Source organism: Rana temporaria, chromosome 10 (assembly GCF_905171775.1).
Source record: "Rana temporaria chromosome 10, aRanTem1.1, whole genome shotgun sequence".
Taxonomy (NCBI): Eukaryota; Metazoa; Chordata; class Amphibia; order Anura; family Ranidae; genus Rana; species Rana temporaria.
Genome location: NC_053498.1, coordinates 92,362,219 through 92,374,471, shown reverse-complemented (window position 1 = coordinate 92,374,471; position 12,253 = coordinate 92,362,219). Strand labels below are relative to the sequence as shown.

Genomic DNA, 12,253 nt, shown 5'->3' with positions numbered 1-12,253 from the left:
CTGGAGCCCCGCGCGATCGCAGCAGAGGACGAGCGATCGCTCGTCTCTCTGCTGCTCCCCCCGCCATCCACGCTGAGGGAACCAGGAAGTGAAGCGCTGCGGCTTCACTGCCCGGTTCCCTACGGTGCATGCGCGAGTCGCGCCGCGCCCGCCGATTGGCTCCCGCTGTGTGCTGGGAGCCGAGTGTTCCCAGCACACAACGGGGGGGGGGGGGGGGGTGACGGGATGTGACAGAATGCCCGTCTTTTGCCCGTGAATGCCGGGCCGGAAATGGGTGCAAATACCTGTCTTTAGACCGGTATCTGCACCCCCCTGAAAGGTGTCAAATGTGACACCGGAGGGGGGGAGGGTTCCGATCAGCGGGATTCCACTTTAGGGTGGAGAACCGCTTTAAGCTAAATTGACGTCCTAACCGCAAAGTCAGGAACAGGAGGTTTCTTGCTTGGCGCAGATGTCCTTCAGAGGGCATGTTGCATTTTCTCAATGAATGCAGTGTTCTCTGGCTGGACGAGGTGGGGAGGCAGGGCGGTGACATCACAATCTTTACCTCTTCCAATCAGAGAATGCTTTGCATTCATTGAAAAAATTCAAAGTTTTCTCTGAATTATGCCCATGGTGAATGAGAGACAACCTGTGCTACAAAACATCAGGGCAGCCACTTGGCAGGGGACCCAGGAAGCTAGCGGCATTCACTGTAGTAGCAGTGTCAACTACATTGATTTCCAGCTTCCATAGGGTTTGGCCAGGTATGACACATGCATAGTTGCATAGGTCCAATGTAACTATGCAAAAATAGCCATTGCTGGAATTCAAATTTTAAATATTTCCTTTCTCACAAGCCTATTCTAACAAGTGTTGTACACCTCTTCAGGATAAGGAGCCCCGAGGGATCATACCACTGGAGAATCTCAGTATCCGGGAAGTTGAGGATCCCAGGAAACCGGTAAATCTTATTGTATTTTAAGCTGCTTGGCTCGTCATGGATATATTTCTCTTAATATTATAAATTCCAGTGGCTTGTGTTCTGAATTACTGATTACATTTGGTCTCACACAGAATTGCTTTGAGCTGTACATACCCAACAACAAGGGCCAGTTGATCAAAGCTTGCAAAACGGAGGCTGATGGAAGAGTGGTGGAGGGCAACCATAATGTCTACCGAATTTCAGCACCAACCCCAGAAGAGAAAGAGGAGTGGATCAAATCTATAAAGTAAGAAGTCCTGTACTGCCATCCTGTGGTTTTAACTGACTGTACAGTTCTGAAAAATGACTTCTGGCTTTGTCTCTGTGCAGTAAGGAAGTCTGGTCAACTAGTGTGCTGAGCTACCGTAATTGAGCAGAGAGTAAAGCTGTCAGATCTGATAATCTCTAAACCTTTTTTTATTTACTTGCTATCTGCTTAAAAAGTTAGCCATATGGCTATTCATTGCAGTTTTAAGTTTGCTTTCCAGGAATGAGGGATTTATATGTTTAATTTTTTAAATCATTGCCTGGTCTTTAATAGTCCATTGGAGCCCTGCCATATATTTCCCAAGACCGGTCTATTTTATAGTGTTTTTAGAAATGACTTAAAAGAAACCTGTTAAAGGAATGTGGGGGCTGCCATTACTGACCCCCTGCTTCTGGAAATACTAGTTTTCAGTCCAAAAATGGCAGCTCAAGGTTAATTTTTACTAAACTGTGTTCTAGTATATACTTGTACTCCTTTTTTTTTTTGATCAGGAAGGACCAGGACTAAACTGTGTGAGCAGTTATTTCCTGTACCAATATACATTAGAATTTGACTGTGGAATCTGTTTTCTAATAACGGAAAATGGAGATATAAAGCGCAACCAAAATGGTTGTTGCATAATGCCATATAGCGTTTGCTATATAATGGGTCTTATAAACGTACCCAGGGCTTTCAGTGATGAGGATTTGGGACTGAAGATTTGCTGTATATTTAATTGATCCAGGTACTTTATATAGCACTGTCAATTTACACAGTGCTGTACATATGGTATATTGTACATTCACATCACTCCCTGCCTTCAAGGAGCTTACAATCTAAGGTCCCTAACTCACATTTGTACATACACACACATTCTAGGGCCAAATTAGGAGCCAAATGACCTACCAGCATGTTATTGGGGTGTGGGAGGAAACCAGAGGACCTGAAGGAAACCCACTCGGGTACAGGGAGAACGTTTAAACTTCAGGCAGGTAATGTCATGGTTTGGATTCAAACTCACACCTCTCGTGCTTTAAAGGTGGAAGTGCTAACCACTTGGCTGCCCATTATTTACAGGTGTTTTCTGTTTCATCTGTGGATTTTCTTGTATTAGTTGCGCAGTTTTGTTACATATAGATGGATCTAAATTAGCACATACAATAGTGAGTAGCAATGTATTATGACCCTAATACCTTTTTTATAATGCAGTAAAAACAATGACTTTGCATCTGTCTATTCCCGTGTTTAGAGCGGCTGTAAGCGTGGATCCCTTCTATGAAATGCTGGCTGCCAGGAAAAAACGGATCTCTGTCAAGAAAAAGCAACAGATGCAGCAACAGCAGCAAGAACAGTCTTAGACGACAGATTTGACATTGGAGCAGTTTTTCCTTTTGTGGGCTGCAGCCACTCCTGAGCACTCATTGGAAAGATGAGGACAGTGAAGAGCTTTGTATTCCATTGGCTGTGTAATGTGAAAACCATGAGGGCTATGGCATCAGATACAGGATCTTTGTGGCTGCAAGTGATACAACTTTCAAGATTCTACTTGTTTTCTCGTTCGAGGGTCCAGGCCTGTGTTTAGCAGTGGTAGTCACAGTTTTGTGCGTCTGCCATTTCTTCCTGTGTAAAATATTTTGGTTAACTAGGACTCTAAGCCATGTTGGCAAGTTAGCTTTGTGATAAATTAAGAAAATAAATAATTTGCATGGAAGAGCAATACAACCCCAACCTAAGCATTTCAACGGCACAAAATGTCAAGGACTGTGTGTAATTCCACACTTTTTTGAAAACCATATTCTGTTCTTCCAAAAAAAAAAAAGAAATTAACTCTTATCACCCATCATTGATGGTGCTTGAAGGTTCTGAAAGACGGTTGCCATTCTACCCTACAATATCTTTACTTTAGTATTATAGAAACAGCTTGTATCCATATATAGAATTCTGGTGTTAAGGTCATAGAACAATTGCTGCGGAAATATGTTTAACAACCTTGATTGCTTTATATGTGAGAGGGTAGAGCGCTATATCTTTTGGGAGTCCAACCATTTTTCATGTCAAGACACCATGCGGCCCTATCCTCCTAATTCTGGCTCTTATTGGAAACCTATACTGGGGCTGGATGGACAAGATATCTAGACAGCTGATGCAAAGCGGTGACCCAATGTGTGAGGACCAAGTCCTAGCTGTATTCGACCTGTCAATGGCTAGAAACAGGATTACTTCTACATAGTACCAGCTACATTCATGCTCTAGTAAGCAGATTATGGCCACTGTGATTTGTGCAGGTTTTTTTTTTATTTATCAGGTCAGTAATGGCAGCCTACAAATTACTTTTTTTAAAGCATGCATAGATATTGGATTGTTACCCAGCTTGTTGATTTCAGGAGGAATGACTAGAATGTCCATGGGTATTCTCAAACCAAGGTGTGCTTTGCATCGAAGGCCTCAGTGTCCAATTGGAATGTGTGGAAAAAGGTCGGACAAGCTTCAACGCTACCAGGAGTGCTAAGCTTTTCCCACCAAAACAGCCTGTTATTTTGGTGTGACAGAAGAGTTTGGTTGGTTTGGCCAGTACCCAACCCTGCAGAAGTTTGTAGTTTGGTTCCCCTATCCATGTATAATGGTATATAGGGTGGTTGAACCTACATGAGCTTTTCACAACATTTTTCTTTTCAGTAGGTCTAAATATTTGCTCAGAGGGGTCGTAGTAATGGGAAACTTGCCTCTCCCAAATAATGTGGCTGAGCCAAGTAAAAAGTTCATGTAGTTGTTCATCCTAAATGCCTTTGGCTACAGTTGGATGCACAATCAGATCTAAATGGTGTTGTGAAGGTGTAACACACCACAACACTATGGTTAGAGTACAGCTGGCCACACATTGACTGCTCTGTAAATCTAGCCCAGTAGTCTTATAGCTAGGCCTCTGCCAGATTTATTTATGTATGTTATATTTAAAATGTACCACCTTTTTAACACGATAGACAGATATTTGATTCAATGAGAATAAGTGTGGTCAGATATAACACAACACACCGCTGATGTGACCAGCCTCTGATCTACATTAAAATATCTTCTGCTCTGTGATATTTGAATGTCACAAAACCCTTTCTATTCAATTGTTGGCTTAATGGCATGTTGCGATTTGCGTTTTTTTCCACTTCACTCTCCTCATATGATGTGTTGTCAGGACAAGAATTGGCAAAAAAAAATTCACAGTGGGAACCAGACGGCACAAACTGACAGGGATTTAACTATTGCCTACTCTGTGTTTACAATTAAAGGACATCTAAATCCAACCTTTAAGCTTTGGAACAAATACTAATGTGATTCTAAAGCTTCTTGCCACCCAAGGACATTGGCAGCAAGATTTTTGCACCACCTATTTGGTCATTATGTGGGGTCTCTCCAGTTGGATTCTCCATTTGATTTTCAATGGATTCAAGTGAAAAATCCATTGCTTGCAGATTTTTATGATCTATGCTGGAAAGGGACTACCCCTTAAGAGAAAGAGCAGACCACCAGTGGGAGATTCTACTTCTGAGGGGGGGGGGGAGGGTGGAGTGGAGTTGGTTTAGAAGCGCCACTGGAGAGTTTAGTACAAGTCTGTGCAACACACTGGCATTGCATACATTTATGCTGTTAGGGATTCATTTACTGAACTGTGGTGGGTCAAAGGAGTGCCCCTGTGAGAATGTAAAACCTCAGTTATGTGCATTGGAATTTGAAAAACTACATTTATTTCTTCAAGATTGGTTAGTTGAACATGTGTGCACTTACTTTAGAAAATTTAAACTCTTGTATGTTGGGTTCTAAGAGCATTAAAAAAAAAAAATGTTAACCCTGTATGGAGGTATTTTTAGGCTGAACAAATATTTATTTCCAGCAATTCTTTAGGAATGTTTTGCTAGTCCTATATGGCCATCTATTGTGCATGGGCACTAGGGGTGCAACGGATCAAACAACTCACGGCTCGGATCAGTCGCAGGTCAGATCATTTTTCGGATCTGCAAAAAAAGACAAATGCAAATGCCGCCATCTTGCTACACTCCACACTCCTGTACAGTAATGATAGAGTGGAAAGGGGGCAAGCAGACATCTTGTTACACCCACCGGAGTTTTAGATTTCACATATATTTTCAACACATAACGGAGCTTAAATGCTTAAATACAGTATTTGTAAATCCAACAGACTGTTTAAATGTGAAAATCAGAGGTGTTCTGTCACATTGGCAATCATGGAAGGTCAGCCGGTTTGCTGCTGCTTTTAAAATTTAACATCTAAACAGTCTGTCTGATTTGCAAATATTGTATTTAAGTATATAAGCTCCGTTTTGTGTTGAAAATAACTGAAATCTAAAACTCCGGTGGGTGTAACAAGATGTCTGCTTGCCTCTTCTCACTCTATCATTACTGTGAAGGAGTGTGGGGTGTAGCAAGATGGCGGCGACGATGTGATGAGACAGCATCCGCCGCCGGGTGGACCAAGATTTCCGCTGCTCCGGGAGCTAGGCTGAAGCCGCGGCCTTTCCTATGGCCAATGCCAGACTGGGAGGCCCGCAGATCGCGTGTGCGCCGACCTGAAGGTGTTGATCCATATGGATCACGCTTAATTGAGGAACCGTTGCACCCCTAATGGGTACCATGTGAATTTTTTATTTATTTTCAAGCATGTTAAATAGAAATTTCCCTTTTTATAACTGTGTGTCCTCCATGTAAAACAGAAACCTCTACCTCACCGCTGCGGGTTTTACCTGGATCGGGAGGTAAAGGGACTGTTCAGGGCCACCGGACTTCTGTATCTAAAAGTTGCGCCTTTTAGACTTTCCGGTAATGTAGATGCTAGTGTGACCAGGGCATTATAAACACAATGTGGGGTTCTGTGCTGCTACATTGAGGATGCACTGCAAATCTTTAGTAGTTTTAGGAACATAAAAAGAAAAAAAAATACATACTAACCTAGGTGGGTGTAGCATTGGTCTGATGCTGCATCTGTTCCCTGCCACCTCTAAGAATTGACCAATTAAACTCCTGCTGATTGCTCAGTTCTGTCTTCAGTGAGTGGAGAGCTGGTGACAGTCATCGGCTCTCTACAACTCTAGCGCTCACTGGGGTGGCGGCAGCACCACTTCCTGAAAGGCTAAGTCAGCTGCCGATCCAAGTATATGGGTGGATCCTGACTTATAAGCCCGGGATCTCTCCATAGTCTTGACTGGCTCAGTGACTTCAGAAGGCTTTAGCACGCTTTTGGCTGAAAATGGATCTCAGAAGTGCAGAACAAAGTGGACTCCTGTGACCCACGGGAGAAGTAGGGCCAAAAGAGCTTTCCTACTTTTTAAGGTTCCCACACACCTGGAAGCTACTTTCCTTCTGTGTGACTAATCTAAAATTTAGGAGGTCTTCTTTTTGCACCCACCACACACTTATAGGAAGTAGGACATTTCCGACACTCTCCATAGTCTTGGAACATTTGGTCTGGATTTCCTTTGCCTTGTCACCACAGGAAAAGGGTAGGCAAAACATGTCCAGCTGTGCTCAATAAAGAATTACCGGAGTTGTGCTGTGATCATCTTCATTCCATGCACGGAGAATTTTGCACTACTGTATCTAAATAATTTGTATTGTACAGTAATTTGCCTCCATGCCAGTGTATCCAAAGGCATAGTGAATAGCTGTATTCTTGCTGTACTGCAAATAAGGGTTCAGCTTCTTGATTGTTTTTTGTAACCGAGAACTAAAGCTGGCCATAGATGATGATTTTGTTTTTTTTCTCATTCAGTCTGAGGTGGATTGAGGAACCCCCCACTGGGACATTGAATTCTGACCGCGGGACTCACTGTCAGAATACACTGAGCAGCTGCAGCCACTGATCTAAAAAAAAATATGTTTCCAGCATGTCCTTTTGACAGAGGCAGATCAACCAATCGGCTTCTATCGAGCAAGGCCAGCATGCTGAACCAACCTAAGTAATGTACAGGTATGCTTTATATGGCAGCTTGGTAACCCATGGCAACCAAAAAACATCCTGTATTACTTTTGAATAGGTGAAGTCTGATTTGCTGTGATTCTGTATTTCTAATCCCCACTGTGTGTTTAAGGTCTGCATTGGGCTTATTAAATAAATCCATGCAGTACTCGCAGCAATCTGGCAGAATCTATTTTGTACTGTGGTGACTTCGGTATATTGAATTCTGTTAGGTTACTGTGGTTGGCACTTAGGCTTTGTTCCTTGTACTGATTATTCAGCAAGACTGCCCATGTGTCCATTCCCAAGCAATAACAGTTTGGTTATAAAACGGCAGTTTTGGTTAAAAAAAATATACATTTCTGTAAATCAAATCTTCCGTATGAGAGCAAAGTTTTAGGCCCATATTGCATTGGTATGGGTGCAGGTAGCATTTTTGGCAGTGCAACACATGTCCATAAGCGATAAGCCAGGTGTGTTTGGAGTGTAATTGAATATGAATGACAGGTAACATGCATGCGTTAGTGCAATGCACTTGTTTGAATGGGCCCACCAGACCAGAGAGACAGATTTTCCTGGTGTTCTGGATTTGCTTCGCGTATATTTAATACCCCCACACAGCGCTTTCAGACTGAGTGTCACAGTTTACTTATGGCAATAAAACACTACGGTTGGTAAAAGGTGGTAACACTTGATCAAACACTGATAAAGCACGCTTCTCTTATCCCAGTGTGACAATCGAATGGAATCTAAAGCACATCATTTTTGAATATGTAAGCTATAGGGCATTAACTTTAAACTGTTTTGAGTTTTGTAGCGTGGTATGTCTGGCAGGTTTTGTAAATTGTTGTGCCAAAGTGGGGGGGAGACCCCACCGCACTGTGCCTGTCTGTTACCTTCTATTAAAAGGAAGTACTGTGAAAATGATTCAGGACTGAATACCTCATCTTCCTTGTACGGGGTAAGACTGGGTATTATTGGGTTGGTTTTTGTTGTATTTTTTTCTATTTAATATTATAATGTACACAGATTTTTGCGTTTAATAAAAACTTTCAAACTTCACTATGAAGTGTGTTACTAATTATGCCACCCTGATCCAAATCCTGAGCATTTGTCGCCAAGATGCAGCTCTTCTCCTCTGCAACCGGGTTTAAACAAGTCAAAGTGAATGGCACTTGCCATGTCCCTCTCCTGGACCCAGAATTCACAGTTTGCACAATTGTATTGAAGAAAAATGTAACGAGTCACTGTGTAAAGGGGAAAAATTATAGCATGAAGGAAACGCTACAATTGGGAGGCAAGCACCCTACCTACACTAATTCAAAACCCGCAAGACATTCAGAAAGTTCCTGGTGACTGGTAGGCTGGATGGAATGTCATTTGACAATACTTGGAAGTACTGCATGTTTTTGGGATTGAATCAGCAGGCCTTTGTAACTACTTCCAAACTGCAACACAAACCTTTAAGTAGATATACTTTAGGAATTCGGTCTCCTTTATGTCCTTATACTGTAGGGCTGTGTTTGCCTATTTTGGAGGTTTATGTGCTCCATTCATGTCTGTTTTTTTATCTGTACACCTATGTGAAATGCTGATACAGCTGATGGTCCCAATTTGACAGCCATATGGGTGTGTTTGAGGCTAAATTGGGACCAGGGGCTGTATGTGCTGCCACTGCATCCCAAAACGCATGGCACGTTACATAGGTGTACAGATAAAATACACCTATGTACATATTATAACTGGATACTAAAATGTATAGGTAAAGTTGATCCAGGGGAAAATCTGATTTCCTCTCAGGAAGCATTTTTTTTCCTTGCTGTAGCAAATTGGATCAGACTGCAGGGGTTTTTCACCTTCTTCTAGATCAACTGTGGGTGCTTGGATTTTGTATATGGGATGGTATGATTTATTTATTTAAATTGGTTGAACTAGATGGATATCTATCTATCTATAATTATTTTTTTTAACCTAACTATGTAACTGATGCATTAAAGTCCACCCAAAACAGGTAATGTAGGGTCTAGCACATGGTTCTTCAAACTATGGCCCTCCAGTTCCCTTCATGTCTGTGAATAAAATAAAAATGTGATAAGCGCTCCAGATGACAATATGCAATCGGTGACCACAACAAAATCAAAGTAATGAAATAAGATTAGTACATAACAAAAATAGCATCAAAATGCTAGCGTGGAGTGTGACTAGATAAAAGGACTCAAAGTGTCAGTGACTCCAATAAATAAAAGTGCATAAGTGCAATGTTCATATAATAAGTCGAAAATTTCCATAAACGGTCTCACAGTACCCTTACCTTAAAGCGGGGGTTCACCCGTACATAAACATTTTTCCCCTTAGATGAATGCTCGTTTTGTCTAGGGGAATCGGCTAGTTGTTTTAAAATATGAGCTGTACTTGCCGTTTACGAGATGCATCTTCTCCGCCGCTTCCGGGTATGGGCTGCGGGACTGGGCATTCCTATTTTGATTGACAGTCTTCCTAGAGGCTTCCAACGGTCAAATCCATCGCGTCACGATTTTCCAAAAGAAGCCGAACGTCGGTGCGCAGTATAGAGCCGCACCGACTTTCGGCTACTAGTGACGCGATGGATGCGATCGTCGGAAGCCTCTCGGAAGAATGTCAATCAAGAAGGAACGCCCGCTCCCGAAGACCCATACCCGGAAGCGACGGAGAAGATGCATCTCGAAAACGGTAAGTACGGATCATATTTTAAAACAACTAGCCGATTCCCCTAGACAAAACGAGCATCCATCTAAGGGGAAAAGAGAAAAAAAAAAACATCATTGGGTGAACTCCCGCTTTAAAGGTACTATATATGTGTGCATATGGTCTGGGTGTCTTTGTCTCCAGGGTATGGACCTCACTCCTTTCCAGTGATGTTCCTTATCGCTGCTGGTTTTTATTCACACTGCATGTACAGGACCTAATTGGTGCTCAATGTACCATAGGAGCAAGTGGTAAGAAAGCGAGAGCGGATGCCTTGAAATGGTGAGGTAAGTTTAAAAAGGGGGGGTGCTTTATTATATAAAAATGGACACTTACATCAATGAAACTGGTAAAGTGCATAAACAATGTGACAGAACGTGGCGAGTGCATCGCCGTCTTACGTCTTTCTGCTGGCCTCCGGCATGTGCAGGTATCACGTGGTCTCGACTCCCTACGGCGTTATGTCACGCACCTCGTGACTTCATCAGGGGAACTGATTGGCTGTCGAGCCACAACTTAAATGTGTTACAAACTGGACGTAAATAAACCGCCATTTTCTTGAAGTCCATAGATTAGGACAATGCATTGCTATAGATTGAACCGCAAATGGACGTAAATACAAATATAGTTAGATGTACTGTTTCAAATGTCGCGGACTAACAAAGATATGATATTTCATATATGCCGCTGACATGGATGGCTAATGATAAAAGACTAAAGGTCCACAGGGTGGGAAATATGTATAAAGGAATCAGTGCTAAACATAATAGGGGACATTCACTTTATTTGTTTACTCACAGTAGCGCGTTAGACCCTTTCTTTTCATGTCTGTGAATGTCAGTTTTACTATTCCTCAGGGGATGTGTAGTCCCACAACAGCTGGAGGGCCATAGTTTGGATATCCCTGGTCTAGCATAATCAAACTTGAGAATGAAAACTAATCTCAAATGACCAATTTATGAACACATGTACCCTAGCACTTATATCTTAGGAGGACTCCAGCAGCAAATTCTCGCTGGGTGAATGAATAAATACGTCTTTATTGCCTTGTAAAACCAAAGTTCTGCCCTTTTTTTTTTTGCCAAAAAGTGTATGTAAAGCCCTGCTTCCAAACCCATGCAGTTTTCTGCCCTGGTGTGACTGGCTGCTACATCTCTGTGTGGTAGTGGAGTGCTCAGCGGGTGTATACTCTGTGTATTCGAACGATGGATCAAGCAATTGTTCCCTCATGGCTCGGTTGACGACACCCATATCAATATCAGGAGGCTCTTTCTAGATATAACTGCAGTTTCAGTGCATAGACCACTTGGTGGTGCTCTGAAAATGGGCATGCGTGGCTCCTGTGTCTAAACGTTTGGGAGGGATTTCTTTTTAGTCACCATATTACTTGTGGGTTTGCCCTCTGTCTACTTCACACCAAGAGTACTGCATTTTGGGGAGCTGGAGGGGCGGTCCTAAATTGTGCACACAGCTGGAACTTAAGCAGGGCGTACCACTGTTGCTGACTCCTGGGTACTGTGACCAAAGGGGGAGTGTTACCTGCTAGGGAGAACTATCCCTGTCGGATCACCAATTTACTTTCTGGATAGCAATGGCTGTCACAGCAGCATGTTCCTGCTTTGCAAAAACACTGGATCAATACCTTCCCTTCTGACAGAACAGCAATCTGTCTCGTTTACATAGGCAGATTGCCGTTCTGTCTAATCGGTGGATGCCGGCGGACATTGAGTCTGTGGTACCTGCCACCGGGGTCCTGCTGTGTGTGATCATAGGGGGAAGCAGGTTGCTGGCAGTGCGTGCCCCAGACCCGAAAGTGGCAGATCACGTACTAGGTACGTTATTTGGCACAGAGCGACCGCCCTGCCGCAGTATATGTAGGGTGGGCAGTCCACAAGTGGTTAAAGGCCAAGTTCACCTTTTAAGGCAGAATAAAAATGTTCATAATGAATAGAAGCCTTTTCTAATGTCCTTTCTGCCCAAACCATTCCAATGTGCCCATCTCTCACCTATTTCATGGCAGCTTTTAAGCTTCACCTCTGTTCAAAATTAAAAAAATGCTTTTTAAACCCCAACTTCCTGTATGATCATCATATCTCTTCATGCAATGAATTACTCTGCATCACAAAATAGGGCATGTTTTACTTCTGTGGACCACGGCTCCCTCATTACTACACCACCTCTTTATTTCTTTGCATATTTTTCAGATAGCTGGGAACAATGTAACTGACAAAGTTCAGCAGACAGCCCAGGAAGTTATTGGCAGACAAGATTTCTGTATTTATTTTGCACTTATTCACCAGATATACCTAAACATATTTAATGGTATATTTAACAGACCAAGGACCCTATAGGTGAA

At 42.6% G+C, this 12,253-nt stretch overlaps 1 protein-coding gene across 1 annotated transcript in view; it reads left to right on the top strand.

The window, feature by feature from the left end:
- The window catches only part of CYTH2 (cytohesin 2), an 80,723-nt gene extending 75,669 nt beyond the window's left edge, over nt 1-5,054 (top strand). The window contains exons 10-12 of the mRNA XM_040325691.1: nt 872-943; nt 1,057-1,211; nt 2,461-5,054. Coding sequence (XP_040181625.1) covers nt 872-943; nt 1,057-1,211; nt 2,461-2,569 — 336 coding nt within the window. The 3' untranslated portion in view covers nt 2,570-5,054. The remainder of the gene's footprint in view (nt 1-871; nt 944-1,056; nt 1,212-2,460) is intronic.
- Nucleotides 5,055-12,253: the final 7,199 nt, after the last annotated feature.